A 15,573-nucleotide genomic window follows, 5' to 3' on the forward strand; every position below is an offset into this window, starting at 1 on the left:
AAGACTCCACATATCCACATGCATCTGGGTTACGTCTGAGAATTATTTTATAAAGCACTAAAGTAACAAAGCCAGTAAAGAGAAGCCTAGTTAATAAGCTCCTTTGACTGGTGCTGAAAGGCCAAATAAAAATACTTTCCTACAGGAAAAAACAAAACTGAAGTCTATTTAAGATACTTTATCAAGGCTGAAAATTTACTACCTGCATAATAGGAGTGCCTAATAGGCTCCAAAGAACATGGGAACAGAAAACAAAGAAGTTACCCTGTAGTCAAATGGGAACATGGCTTCCCCACCCTTGGCTGCTATCAAAAGAAAACTACTCTGCAAAACTGGGAGAGGGAGAGTGTGTGCACCCCTGATCCATTCACTCTTAACTGCACAAGGAAGACTAGGCTCACAATGTGCACACCATTTCTTCTCTCTTTCTTCCCCCTTCACCAGTTTTCACCTTCTTCCTCTGTGGTTCAATATGCTCAACAGTCTCTTCTCTCCTAGTTTCTTTCATTAAATACAGCTGTTAGGGATTCATTCCCCTCACCAATGGCACAAAGCGAAGTTTTACATAATGCTTTCTTAATTCTATTTTGCCCTTCCCTCTTAGTAGCCCTCATGTGCTCACTTATTCAATTCAGTTACATAACAAACCTCAAATGGAGCTTATCTTGGGCACAAGTAATGAAATGAAATGTTACTGAGGAATGTGTTAACTGTTAAATTCCTTCTAAACAGGAACACAAAAATGGTGCACAAACTGCAAAACTTAATTCTAGAGGCAAGAATGTGCTCATCCACACAAGCACAGGAGAAGAAACTATTTGGATGCCTTCTCCTCACCCCTACATAACCATAATGTTCCATCTTGTTCTGGAAGGGGGCTCAGGAGGTACCCAGTATATTTCCTATATTCTATTATCTCTTGTCTTAGCATGTAATTTGGAGCTTCAGATCTGGGACAAATATAACTTGTACCACAATGCCCAAGAAATGAAATTATGAAATTATATTGTGATCCAAATTGTATTTTGAAGACAGATGCTAGAATGTTGACCCATTAGTATATTAAGAGACTAACATAAAAGGTAATGTTTTGCAACAGCAATATAATGGAGCCCTTTAAACTAAACTCTCTCCCCCCCCCCCCAATTTAAAAGCTGAAATATTGGGACCCAACTCTGAACCTGCTTCCTAACAAAAGGAGCAATGAATCTAAACAGCATCAACACTTAAAAGTTCTACAAAAACTGAAAGTCACCAATACCTCAAGCTCTATGAACCAACACACATTAAAAAATTGGTTTTATACTAGAGCCATTGGTGGAAGCCTTACACATCTCAGGACTGACGCCCCCAATCAGTACTGGATGGGTTAGTGGATAGATTCCATGACATAACACTAATGTAAATAGATCAAGGTGCCTATCTGTTGGGGAGACCATATTTTGAAAAGTCACTGAGAGTCTGAAAATGGCCACATCAAGGCCGCTTGTGTGACATCCACATTCAAGTGACCATAATGCCAATGTACAACAGCATGGCTACCAGTGGACAATAGCTCCACATCAGCTCCAAATACAAAGTATTTAGTCAGTGCAGGTAAACAGACAAAGCCAGAAGAGAAGGCAACTGTCTTTATGGACTCCTTGATAAACTTACTATTCCAACTCTATCACCAGACTTGGAACAGAATGGGCATGACTGAAGCCAGGAAGAGTCTGAAGTGAGCAGCAATACCATGCTCTGTTCTTTGCCAAAGAGCTGTCAGCTACCCCAAAGGAACCATCAACTCCTGAAGAGGTCATATTTGCCAGGGGATTAATTAAATACTATGCTGAACTCATCCAGGGCTAGTCTAATTCCGGTCACACTGAAGTACTCCAACTTCCCACCAGGAGATAAAAACTGGAGCCAACTAACTACCCAATTACCCTAATGCTACCTAAACTGATTAAACTGTCCCTTGAAGTCTGTATCCTGGATTGGAAGCATCCATTTCATGATATGAATAAGTACGCCAAGTTGAAGAAAGAACACCTCATACACTTCATGGACTGCCAACCAGCTTGTTCTTTCAAATGTCAAGATGTGGCCAGCAATGGAATCATTAGCCATCATACCTTAGAGATGCTTTTCATGGCTCAAGTTTCATCTGTTCTTTCCATGACACTTACCTGTTCCTACGTCCTCGCACAATTTGTTAAATTCCAGGTCTTCATTGTGAATGAAACCAAAGGTTATGTTATTTCATAACCCATTCTTTGTCCAAGGACCCTTCCAGTCCTGAGTACATTTTCAGCACAGGGAGACACATGCATCATTTCCTCATCTAACAGGAAACGCTTGCAGAAACCCATGCTGAAAACCTACCCTTCTGGATTTGTGTCGTGTTGCGTGTATATGTTTCAATGGGTTGTGTGCTACCTTGGCAATCTCCGTTCTGGATTCATAGACTTCCAACCATAAAGGCCTTGAAAGTCCGAGCCACGGCAGCTGACTTTTGTGTGAAGAGGTATATAGATATATAAAAAAAGGAATAGCTCACTCAATCCTTTCCCGCCAGGAATAGGGGGATTCTCCCAGAGCGACATCCATTGCCGGCAATGGACGTACCAAATTTACGTCGGCATCAATGAGTTAGCCACCTCTGTCCTCTCTTTTTCCACCTATTATATTTCTCATGCATCATCCAGCTTCCCAACCATCTTCCTGTTTTCTTCACCGTATGCACGCTATGTTCGCTCCCTTCTTCAGGACGGAGTTGAAAATGGAGTTGAGAAAAGGAGACGCATGGTCAGCTGGGGATGATGTTAACAAGCTCCTTGCTGCCCTGAGAAGCTGGATGGAAATGGTTGAAATTACTACAAGGGGGTCAGCATTAAGAGGTCGGGAAGGACATAGCTTTACGTTACAAGCTTTTCACACCCTCCCGCCCGACACTTTGAAAGAACTACATAGATGACCAGCACTCCTGATTCATAAGATGGGGTTGAAAGATCGTAAAACATACACTAGCTTCTTTTTCTTCCAGTTTTGGTCACTGAACACGACTGATGAGCAACACATCTATCTCTGAAGCAAAAAGTTCCAACTATGTGTTTTAATTTTGCTACAAATATCCTGTTTACCGGGGGAAAGTCTTTTCAGGATTTTAAAAACTTTTAGCTGAAATGGCCAAGTCCAAATCACAACATGGTGAATGTCAGACAGAAGCAGCTAACTCTTAGTGCCGTGATAAAGTATAAGACAGGGTATATTCAAAGAGTATTTACAGCTACCCCAAATACAGGTAATTAAAGGGATTCTTTTTTGACAGATGTAAGGAGGGAGCCCTATTTCAAATAAATTGATGCTACTGCAGCACCCAGAGACAAAACTTTGCCAATTAGATCCATATAGCCAAGATCAGCATTTTAAAACAAGTACTGGCTTCTTGAAGATTGTACAGTATGCAATGTGACAGGGCATAAAAAGGGCCTTGAAATCTCAAATAGTACGTCTTGATGGATAATGATTCCACAGTTAACCAGATCTGAGCAAGTTGCTCTTGAGCCAGGAAGATCCCAAGGTAGAGGAAAAACACAATTTAGCAATAATTCATTAAACTCTGTGAATCCTAATATAGCCGAGAAGCAACTGAAATGCTTTTTTCTGTGTTTCTTCACCTCAGTCTTGAACTCTATAGCAAGAACTGGCAGCCAATAAAGGGATTAAAATAATGCATAAATGTACAAAACTCTGAACCTTAACCAACTGCTGACTTCTACAAGCGTTTTTCTACCCGATATGAGAAGGTAAACCTCCAGTTCACAGATGCCCTCTTCTTAAGTAGGAAGGACCACAAGACCCAGCAAAACACCAGGTTCACTGGTGGCCAAGAGCTTCCAACTCTGTTTACCCATATTCTTATTTCAATCTGGGCATGGATAGGCTGAAGATGATCCCACGTATACACAAATCAGTATTGCACTAGGTTGTATAAAACATTCTACTTGAGGACAGGGCAGGACAAGACATATGTGAGCTCAAGTCCTTCTCCCCACTCATACTGGGTAGAAAGGGTTTTGAACAAGCAAGGCCTTAAATACTTGCTAACTCCAGGTGCAATACACTCTTGGAAGAATGGAAACAAGATACAGTCTTACTGTATACAGTCATTAAGTATTCTAACACACTATATTATATCTGTCCGCCTTGTTAGCATTCATCTCACTGCACTGATAGCACCTATGTTTCCATCCCACACTCATTTCACAAAGTCAAATTAGCTGAGAACCAAAGGTATTATCCTAAAGAACCTTTCAGATTCTTAGGAAACATCCTTCTCCTGATCTTTCTGTATACATACACATGGACCATGCAGGTGAAGGTCTTTGAGGTTGGGCATGGGGGTGGTCCTCAGTAAGGCAAGAGCATTTCATTTCTGTACCTACCTCACTACTAGCGATCAAAGCTTCAGATACAGGAGAAGAAATTATATGATTTCAGAAGCAGGTCAATCCTAGGTTGCATGCATGCTACTGTTTACTAACAGGGTTTTTTTGTTTTGTTTTTAAAGTCTCAACAAGCCAGAAGGCACAGGATATTCATCTATACAAACTCAGTTTTCTGCAGAACCTCTGGGCTTCCGAGGTATTGCCTAGCTCAGTCCTAGGTTGGAAGCATGAACTGACAATTAAGATGATACATTAAGGTGGAGAGATTCAGACTGGAGAAATTGTTATCTGTGCTCCCGCTCTCTTATTTGTTAAGAGTTCAAGGCCCATTACCAGTCTGAGATGGTAACTGACACAGCGAAGGGAGAAAGGCAACTGGTAGTTTGAATCTTTTACTTGGGAGAGATGAAAAAGCATGAGTAGGCCTTCCTGCCATTCCTCCTGGGTCACTGCCTCCCAAGTACTAGCTACTAAACAAAACAGCAAGACCTTACACACAACTTCAGGATCAAGACTGTTTCCAGGCTACTATCCTGACAAAAGCAAGTAGAACTTGTACAGGTTGAGACACTCAGGTGGATAAAAAAAAACGCACTATAGCAAATCAATTTAAAAGTTTCTTTGCTCCAGTGATTGAAAAACAGCCTTGCTGACCTTTTGACTCTAAGATAAGAGTCATTAAGAAGACAATCCATCAGCACTTCTCAGCCCCTCCCTTCACCAATGCAAAATGATCGCCTTTCTTTCAAGTGCTGGGGGAAAGGGAGGGGTCCACAGGAGAGAGAAGGATTGATGGATTGTTAGCCTGCTGCCCTCTCTCTCTCTCTCTCTCATTAAGGAGGCTATTGCTAAAGGACTGTACAGTTTTTAAAACTGATTTTAAAGGGATGCATTTTTCCCCTTCTCCAGGGATCAGCAATTCCTTCTCATTTGCAGGGGCCATTCAAATCCATGTATAAAAAATCCATGTATAAATAGGCTGGACCTGTATTGCACAAATGCTTCCACTGTAGGTAGCGTAAGTTCTTCAGGAGAGGAGATACCTCAATTTTATGCCAAACAGACAGAAACGTCTGTTAAAAATGTGAAATCAGGATCATATGTAACAGAAAAAAACCTGTTGATCATTCATGAGCAGCTGCTTACTAATCAGTCTGCCCCAGCAATCATATCAGGAAATCGAGATCAAACTGACCAACATTATTTGATGGCATAAACCCTCTTTGTGAAGTATTTCTCTTTCACCAACATCTTGTCATCTGACCAGGTCACAAAGTGCAGTTAAGTCTGTTTCAAAAAGGGAGAACAAAAGACTCCTGGAAAATTTTTTGGTCACTTCTTTATGGAAAGACTTTCCACTTTCTTGCCATATAACATGATAATGTTTGGCAAACCCCACCAAACCCAAGGCAGGTTTAATCCAGTTCTGTGAATGGATTGCGCAAACAACAATGTCATTATATGGCTTTGCATAAATTTTTTTTTCATTTTCCAAGGTTTGCATTTTGCTCATCATTCAAAATGTTTTGGCAAGGATGGGGGGACGGGAAGACACAGTTATGCTACTAACTCTCTCTCTGCAAAACATTTTAAGCTTTTTGGATTTTATAGTCTGCCCCATTCTGAAAGCTAGAAATAAAGGAATTAGATTAGAATAACACTAATAAAATAAGAAATTGTACTTATTTGGGATATACAACTTTGCACAGAGGAACAAGTAAACCAGAAGAGACTTTGACTTGAACTGATAAAAGCAGTGCTGCATGCAAACCAACTTACTTTGAGGTCTTTCCAGCAGTCAAGTAGTTTGGTGGCCAAATCACTCACATCCACCATCTTATCAGTCTGTTCTTGACTCCTCTCACTCTCCACATCCGACACACCCTCCTCTTCATCTTGCGAGGGTGTTTCTGCAGCAACAGAGTCGTCCAGCTTTGCAGTGCCGCCTTCCTTCACCTCTGCCTCAGGCTCAGCCTCCTGCTCAGCAGTCTGAGGTTTGCTGGTGTCTACTGAGACCTCAAGAGCTGTATCTTTGATGGGCTCTTGCTGCAGTGGCTGCTCCTCCACCATCTCCACAGAGGCACCGTCTGGCTGTTCAAGGTCCTCTCTGCTCTCTTTCAACTCAATCTCACTGGTAGTGTCCGAGATGGCGCTGTCCATGCTGTTTTCATTTATAATCTTGAGCCTTCGAAAAGCAAGCTTCTTAGGGGTGTCTGTGTCACCCTCTGCATTTGGTTTTGCAGAAGGATCTGGCGTGTTGAGTGGGGTGTGAGCCCGTGACGTATTCTCACTGGAATAGCCATCGCCTTCACTGAGTTGTGGAATAGCAGACTTAGTCTGGGCCCAGCGCTGGATAATTGGAAGCACTTTGCTCTCCTCCAACATGTTTTTATTGGGAATAGGCAAAAGCTCCAAGGTCTTTACAATCTGATCACAAAACAGGAAATGGCAACTGTAAATTTTTCAGAATGCTCAGTTTGATTACTGTAAGTCAAACCATGAGAAATTTGCAAGGAACATATGTACTTCTGATACCCAGACTGAGGTACCATTCAGACAACTTTCCAAGCAGTGGGGGAACTCTACTCTCCCACCACTGCTGAACCCTCTTTGCTTCCTTTTCAGCAATGTCTGAATTCAGCAGTGGTTTAGTGCTTGTCTGTCAAACTAGAATCAGACACCCACTTCAAATTATATTCAAATTATTGTTTGGAGGACAAGCTTAACAAAATTCAGATGCCACAGCAATTGGTGGTCAAAGCTAAACAAGAGGCAAAGAGGGAAGCCATGCATGGGACAAGGAAGGAGGGAGCATATGAGCTTCACTGAAGCTATCGCAGAAGTAGTCTGAAATGTCTGGTGCCAAATCAGGAAGTAGCCCCCTTAAGGAAGAAAAAGGCAATTAAATGACAGGAGGGCAATTGTATTTACAGATTTATATGATGCCATAAGTATCTTGGGGAGGGAGCTGGAGGTAAAGGAAGCAAATGTGTTACATGATGGTGCCCGTAAACTTTGCTTTATATCTAGAATGGCTCTTATAACTTGATCTTTCCTAAGTATACTTGACTGAACACATGCATCTTTTTTCAAATAAATCTACAGTTGTGCACTCAGATCTAGATCTTGTGCCACATTAACTCCATTTCTGCACTTGGAACTGTAATCATTAAAGGAATCTGCATATATTTTCAGTTCAATCTTCCAAGTAACTTCAGATCAGGAAGGACTCTACAGAGTGGCACGTTAACAACTGAGTGAGGGGACAGGGCACAGACACTGGAATTAAGTGGCCATGAGCAGTAATGAAAACAAAGAGCCACTGTGAGAGAAGCTGAGACACTGCCCATAAGTTTCCAAGATCCTCCAAGGAACAGAAGCTTCTTTTTTAAAAAATGGACTTCTAGTATTCCGTACTCTAGAATGCCAAATTAGTTTTTCAATGACAGGTTTGAATGAAAGAAGCCATAAGACGACCTGCAGCTGGTAAGTCAAACTCCTAACTTTGGTTTCTTCAGTGCTATAGTTAATTTTAAAAGTCTTCACATATAGACATAACAGTATAGTTATAACAAGGCCATCACTGACCTCTAGCTGGAGCTTCAAACTGTTGACTGTATTTCCCCTGCCATCACCAAGCTCTGCCATCCAGATCCAGAGAAGGGACAAGCCATGACACTCCAAAAATGACTTCAGGCAGGCCTGAGAATGAGTGTTCTTTGTTTAAAAAGAAAAGAAAGAGTAAGTGACCTGTCAAGAGACCATGCAGCTTACTTCCCATAGGCACCACAATCTAGCAGAACCACCTTACTGAACAGTTAAAATGGTGAAGTAAGGCATGTATAATCGAGCAACACTATGTAAATAAACATACTGGATGAGACCTTTAACTGAAGGTTCGGGTCTAAGATGATATGAGGGATATTGTGCACTTGGATCAAGGAGACTTCATTATGAGGGCTAGGTAACTTAGGGCACAATCCTAACCAACTTTCCAGCACTGAGCTAAGGGCAATGCAACTCTGTGGTAAGGGAATAAACATTTCTTACCTTGAGGAGGCCTCCATGACTGCTTCCCAACTGCAGGATGCAGCACATGCCCCACTAGCACAGCTATGCCAGTGCTGGAAAGTTGGTTAGGATTGCACCCACGGTTCTTCAGCCACTCATTTTTAATGCAGGTGGCTACATAAATAAAGATGACCAGAGTTGTCATTGTACTATTTCCAGAAATTTGTATTTTCCTTTTAAATTTTTTTAAGTGAACTGCCAAAATCGGGGTGTACTTGCAACAACACAAGTATAACCAATAATTTTACTCTGCTGTTATCAGGCATGGTTTCTTTTCAGCTGGCTTTTTAAACTTTATTTTTTATTGAATTATTGAATTTTTTTAATGTATCACTCCCCTCTGCATTCCAAAAAAGAAATGGTCAAGGGAAGTATACCCTGTACATCAAACAAGTCTAAACAAAAAGGGTGTTGTGGCACCTTAAGGACTCAAAGTTATGACAGCACAGGCTTTAGTGGACCAGAGCCCACTCTGCCAGATGCTTCAAGTGTTGCCCTCAGGTGGCAGATGTACAAAGGAAAGGAGCTGGAAGCCATGAGGTAAAGAAGCCATGAAATGCAGTGGGCACAGGAGGCCTGACATTTCTATGCAGGATTACATTCAAACACCACAAAGCAGTGAGAAAGCTACCAAGTTCCTGAGAACTGTTCTTCAGGTTGGCAGTTAAACAAATTGGACAAAGGCAGGGGAGGGAAAGGAGAAAGCTCCAGAAATCTGCACTTTGTGACAGTCTTAGAATGGAGAATGCAAAGTATTTTGCAGACTTAATTATTTGGATCATGCTGGGTGCAAAACAGACTTTAGGCTGTACTGAGGGTTACTGGGATAAAGGAAAAGTGAAAATCTAAAATCTCTGAAAATCTAGAAACTGGCCATTCTTTGGATTTACCTCCAGCACTCAACTGAATGCATGGTGTTCCTCTACTGTAAGGCAGAGAGAAGAAAAATGTAGTGATCCTTACATTCCAATGTAAGTGATCCTCGCATTCCCATTTCACCTTCTCCAAGGACTCAAAATTCAGATATAGTGGGTTTTGCAACTATTCATTCAAAAACCCCACATGACTCAACACACACAGATTAAAAAGCAAACAGGTTGGGAAGAGATACTTCATGTTCCATGGCAAAAAAAAAAACCTCACAGACGTTTCACAGACAAGGAAACCTACATGGGTTTTGCATTCAAACGTGCATTTATTCCATGGCAAATGCCCATTTCCACATGGTTTTTGCACAAGAGGTCTGGGGTTTAGTTATAATAAACAAATTGTTTCACAAGAGCAATTTAACTTTCTAAAGTTCCAAGACCCAAATCCAATCCCTCATGGAGCTTTATCGCCAGATCACATGGAGGAAGCACTCTCTGTTTCTGCAGCAAGCAGCATGGAGTCATGGGCAGTTTTAGGCCTTTAAAACCAATGCCTGCACAACACCTAAAGGAGAAACTTTATTACAATGTTCTGTTTGCTCCCAAGTATTGCAGGGCAGGGGTCAAGCAATCCACAGTCTTGGCTGGGTAACAAATGGTGCCACAACAAAATTAAGAAAGTTGAGCAACCACAGTGATCATCTTGTCCTTGTGTAATATTTGACCATGGTTTTGGATAATATCCACTGCTATCTGGGAAAGCCACCTGCTAAAGTAGTGGTGGTGAGAGCGACGTTTCTCCATACGACAGACACCCCAGCTGTGAATGCCACTGGGTAAGAGAGCAAGGAGCTAATTGGTTCTCTTCTGACCTGATCATCATTCTAGCAGCTGCTAAGAAATACTGCTTCAGCTATTTTATGAGAAAGTCCTCCAGGAAGTTGAAGTGCCATTTTCCCTCTCACATTCCCTCCAGTTGGACATCCTAGAAGATACTACTTTGCTTTCGAGCACAGAGCCTTGATGACTGAGCAAGTCAAAGTGTGAGATAGCTACCCTCTAGTGTTGGGTGTAGACCATAGGTCATTTTGAAGTTGGCAGCATGACCCCCAAACTCTTGCTGTACTTCAACTCCCAACCATTTCTTTTGATACACCAATAAAAAACCTCATTTCCCATGTTGCTGTTCTCCTTCTAAAGCCTCTTGGTGCCCTAATAGAGTGAAATATTTCACTAGAATTTGAACTTCACTACCAACCACCTATGGGCCAAGCAAAATAATGAAACTCATTACCTGAATGAGTTTGAGACAGGTGAGTTTTTGCTCCAGAGTCTCAATCCGCACCATCAGCCGAGATAGACTGAGAACTTGGTTCTTATCTGAAAGTTCTTCTCCATTCTCCAGAAGTGCCTCCAACTCTCCATCCACCTACCAACACCAAAAGCAAAGTTGTACAGTAGAGCAACACCAATTCCACTAGTCAGGTGGACTCCAAAAGCAGATTACATCTGTCTCGGGTACTTTTCTAGAACAAGTGACTGGACCAGATCACACTGGCTCTCTCCTGTGGCCAGCCTTTATGGCATTTCCATAATCCGAAGTCTCATTACTATGTGGTTGCTTGGATCATGTGGCTACTTTGCACATCAGCAATGGAAGTGCAATGCTGGCAGAAGCACTTGCATGAGGCAAATGGCACACATGATGCTATTTAGATGTTACTGATGTGAAATGAGCCAACCATGTGAAAGCAGCAACCACACTAAAAAAGTTAATATGGAAATTAAGCTGTACTAACCACAGTCAGCTCTTCTAAATAAGTACAGCTGGTGGCAAGACCAAACTCAAATTCCACCCCTCTACACTTGGGAAACACAACAGGTAATGGCGTATTAGCTGCTGGGTCACATTGCTGGACTAAACTGCTCACCTTCAAATGAGTTACAGCTATATGTAACTACAAGGCTGGAACATCAGGCTCTTTAACCCTCGCAGAGAAGTCCCTATCCCACCCCCATTTTAACTTATTGGTTGGAATCCCACCAAGAAATCTGACGTCAACTGCACGAACTGCACATTTTCTGAAACCTGACCTTTCCCAACAGGGACCAAAACCTTTTGCTTTATTAGAACACAAAAGCAAAGAGTCTCTTCCACACTCACCGAATCTTTTTTGCGAGACCGTTCCTTCTTCATTTTGCCTCCTGCCGCTCTAATGCTGACCCTGTTCTCTCCTCCCAGGTAACCCCGACAGTTGGCAGAGCCGCAGAAACACTTCTGAGCTTCTTTGCTATTTGAAGCACACATGTAAATATCACAACAAGACAAGTGTAATCCACAAGCATACTCAGCCGTACAATCCACCTCATCACCCCTCTGATTCGGGGAATAGTTTTAACTAATTCTTTATTTATTTCTGGCTCTTTATTCTTTAATTCTTTATGGTTTCTTCTTTGGTGGGGTATGTTGAGGCTTTTTATTTTACATGTTGTTGCATGTTTACAAGTTTAGTGGGTACTCTTCCACAAAGCATACACTCTCTTCCTCTTCAAGTAAGAACAGCAGCAGAGAAGACCAGTTCTCTGTAAATCAGTTCTCAAGTAAATCAGTTCACAAGGCAGCCATCTAGAGTCCAGAGAAGATAACCTATAGTGAATCTCCCACTGGATTGCTTTATGAATTCTTTTTCACAATGACCCATTTTTAAACAAGCAAAACAAAGGCAAGTGGGAAGTGCTTCACCTACCCATATCTCTGGAACTGGTAGTCAAATGTTAGCTCTGAGCCAGATGGCACTAGCTTGGTGGTGAAAAAGCCAACTCTCAGCTGTCCATTCACTGTCCACTAAAGCAAGGGAGACAAAATTGTACTTAGTACAACAAGCAAACTTATAAGTACAGTAACCTATTTTTTTAAATGGAATATATTCTATAAATAGCTCTGCTTCTCTGAAGGCATCCAGTCTGGTACCAAGTTAAAGCACAGATTTACTTTATATCCAATTCTGTTTAGAATTGCCTTATTACACTTATACTTGACCCATTTGCGCAAATTCATTTTGTCTAGCATAAAAGGTGCATGATGCAAGCAACTGCCTGAGGCTCAGTGCTGCCCCAGGCATTGACACACAATTCAAACAAGCAGATGCTTTAGTCTACCCAGTTAACTCAAGATTAACTCTACAGAAAAGATTGTAATGTTTCTGCACTGCCACTCATCCAAACAAGACTCCAGATTCCCCAAGAACTGTGTTGCGGGATCCGACCAAAGATTTATCTAGCAATGAAAGAGAACTGTCTTCATGCCCTGTTGGTTTCCCAGGGGCATATGGATGACCATGCTTGGGAATAACTAGGGGGCAAGGGGACTGGATAAACCTTTATAATCCACCCCACAATAGTACTGGTTTAGAACTAGTTGCTTGCTTATTAGATGCTTTGTTTGCTTAGCTTACTTATTAGATGCTTTGAATAAATACTATGCAATTACCACCACCACCACCACCACCACTCCACACATACTTTCCTCTTTGCCCTTTGTATTCAAAGTTTCATTCTGCTGGCTTTCTACTTTACAGACAGATTCCCTCCTGTTCCTTGGACATGCGCAAAGGTTTTTGTCAGCACCCTTTCCTACCTGAGACAGCCTTCATTCACTCTGCTGAGTGCTGAGAGCAACCTACTGCTTGCTCTCCCTTCTTTGAGCCACTGGGCCCTTGGGCACCTTCATTTCTTGAAGAGGCACCTCCTCTCACTCTAAGTGATCAGTCTCTCAGCCTGGTACTGGATCCTCCTGGCTCCATATCTTGGGGCAAGATTTTCCCAGTCAAACTTGCTCCCCCTCAGAAGCTGTGTTGTTTGCAAACATTCCAGTGCTGACAGTTCCCCTTCAGCAATTTGGATTTTCATGAAGATAGGGACCTCACAGCCAATATCTTATACCTACACCCATGCATACACATACTTAGCCCTCCAGGGTGCCCTTTGGGGAGAAAGACAGAGTATAAATCTAATAAATAAATTACTTAAAAGCAACCCCCCCCCCACAAAACACACACACACACACACACACACACACACACACACACAAAATCCTAAAATCTAGATAGAAGTGGCAAGGCATGAACAATTTCTTAGACATCAGGGTTTGCCCTAGAAATGATCAGTCCACCAAAAGAGTGCAAACTATTTGTCTGCCTAAATGTTGGGAATGGAGGCATATTTTGTTTTAAGGCCCAATCCTATCCAACATTGCAGCACCAATTCAGCTGCAATGCAGTCCTGAGGTTAAGAAGCAAGTATTCCCTCACCTTGAGGTGGCCTCTGTGACTGCACCCCCTCCACCACAGGATCCCCCACACGCCCTGTTGACATGCCTGTATCAGCCTGTAAAGTTGGATAGGATTGGGCCCCGAGTCTCTTAGACAGGGCATTGAGAGCAGACCTAGGTCCTTCCTTACTATCTGAGCACTTGCAGAAACACAGAGCATTCCCAATGGCGACTTGGTCTTGACTTCATTATATTTCAAGTTCATATTCAGAAAACGATTCTTGGCACATTGGGTAAGAATGACATGTTCCTCTTCAGCATCTGAGTATCTAAGCCAGCTGTTATGAAGCTGCTTAAACTACATTTTCAAGTTCATAAGATGGAAATTTAAAATATAACCTGAAATTCTTACAGGAAGTAAAGATTTTTTTTTAAAAGACATCTTGCTCTCATTTTTATAACCACAACAATGAGAACTACGAGTCTCCAAAGTTTAATGGAAGACTAACATCTCAGAATTGTGCTGGAACCAACTGTACTTTGGTGGATCCACTGAATCCTTAACTTGAATCCTTAACACTGAATCCTTAACTTGAATCCTTGATCCTTCAGTGGTGGATCCACTGAATCCTTAACTTGAATCCTTGATCCACCCAGGGCCATACTGTCAACACATAATGGCAGTGGCTCTTTAGGGTTTCAGACAGGAACTTTGCCCTGCCTGGAGACGCCAAGGATTGAACCTGGGACCTTCTGCAAGCAAAGCTCTACCACCAGGCCACTGCCCCATCCCTTGAATGCTTCGAGGGCCACACAAGTTTCAGTCTGCTTAGGCAGAACTAATGCCTACATGTTTAAAAGGCAGAACAATGCTAAGGACAGGGAAGGTCTGAACTTCATTCAGCTGCTAACCTCTAGAAACAGCAGCCCCCACAAGGACACTGTCAAAAGTGTGTATCCATGCCAGTGTGTCATGTGTTTAGAGCTCTGTTATTCTTGGTGCCCACTGTGGCCTGGGACATTCCTACTTGCATGCTAGCATTACTAGTTCAAAATCTGTTTTTTAGACTGTGAGCCATTTGGGGACAGCAAACCATTTATTGATTTTACCATGTAAACCGCCTTCTGAACAACTCCTGTTGAAAAGTGGTCTATAAATATTCTTAGCAAGGCAAGAGTTTTTTAAAATGTGTGACTGTGAGCCCCACTGCGTCTACCCACCAACAAGGCGGGAGTGGGAACGTGGACACCAGACAAATGCCAAAGTGCTTTGCAAGGATACTGTTGCCAAGTAGCTAGCTGACCAACCCAAAATGGGGCTCAAGAACCAGGGAAACCACTTCTGCTGCAGATCCACTGGGGGAGGAGTTACAGGTAACAGCTCTTCAAAGGGGCGGAACCAAAGTAGAAGAGGGTGAAAAGAGGCAGCAAACATGGAAAAAGAGACAGAGACATGAACCAGAAGGAGATGGGAGCAGAGAGAGAAGCAACATGAAAACGGAGATAGCGGCAAAGGTGAGGGAGTGGACACGAGGAGCAGAAAAGGCCACCTGGGAGCTCAGGAAGAGGAAGCGAACATGGAGAAAACACAGGGGAGTTAAAGTGGGCTGAACAATGAGAAGAACAGGACTAGAGGCCCGGGGGGGAGGAGTACAGCAAAGAGGGGGAGGCAGGTCTGAAGGACCCAGATGCTGCCCTACCCTACAGGGAGCAGGGTACCAGCCAAGGTTGGGCCAAGGCATGGTAGCTGCCTCCCAGACATATTATTGGTATTTATATACCGCTTTTCAACTAAAAGTTCACAAAGCAGTTTACAGAGAAAAATCAAATAACTAAATGGCTCCCTCTCCCAAAAGGGCTCACAATCTAAAAAGATGCAAATGAATACCAGCAGACAGCCACTCGAACAGACACTGCTGGGGTGAGGTGG

General features: G+C 42.5%; 1 protein-coding gene across 5 annotated transcripts in view; it reads right to left on the reverse strand.

Moving 5' to 3' along the window:
• Positions 1 to 15,573, reverse strand: part of SETD2 (SET domain containing 2, histone lysine methyltransferase) — a 77,754-nt gene that overhangs the window by 27,009 nt on the left and 35,172 nt on the right. For 3 of the 5 annotated variants that reach the window (XM_066627847.1, XM_066627846.1, XM_066627845.1), the window contains 5 exons: positions 12,121 to 12,218; positions 11,538 to 11,664; positions 10,668 to 10,802; positions 8,022 to 8,150; positions 6,213 to 6,860 (listed from right to left, as the gene is read on the reverse strand). In XM_066627847.1, the coding sequence (XP_066483944.1) occupies positions 6,213 to 6,860; positions 8,022 to 8,150; positions 10,668 to 10,802; positions 11,538 to 11,664; positions 12,121 to 12,218 (1,137 nt within the window). Of the gene's footprint in view, positions 1 to 2,610; positions 2,836 to 6,212; positions 6,861 to 8,021; positions 8,151 to 10,667; positions 10,803 to 11,537; positions 11,665 to 12,120; positions 12,219 to 15,573 lie in introns of all 5 variants that reach the window. The other 2 variants (XR_010794519.1, XR_010794520.1) reach the window with 1 other exon arrangement.

Source organism: Tiliqua scincoides, chromosome 5 (genome assembly GCF_035046505.1).
Source record: "Tiliqua scincoides isolate rTilSci1 chromosome 5, rTilSci1.hap2, whole genome shotgun sequence".
NCBI classification, from domain to species: Eukaryota; Metazoa; Chordata; class Lepidosauria; order Squamata; family Scincidae; genus Tiliqua; species Tiliqua scincoides.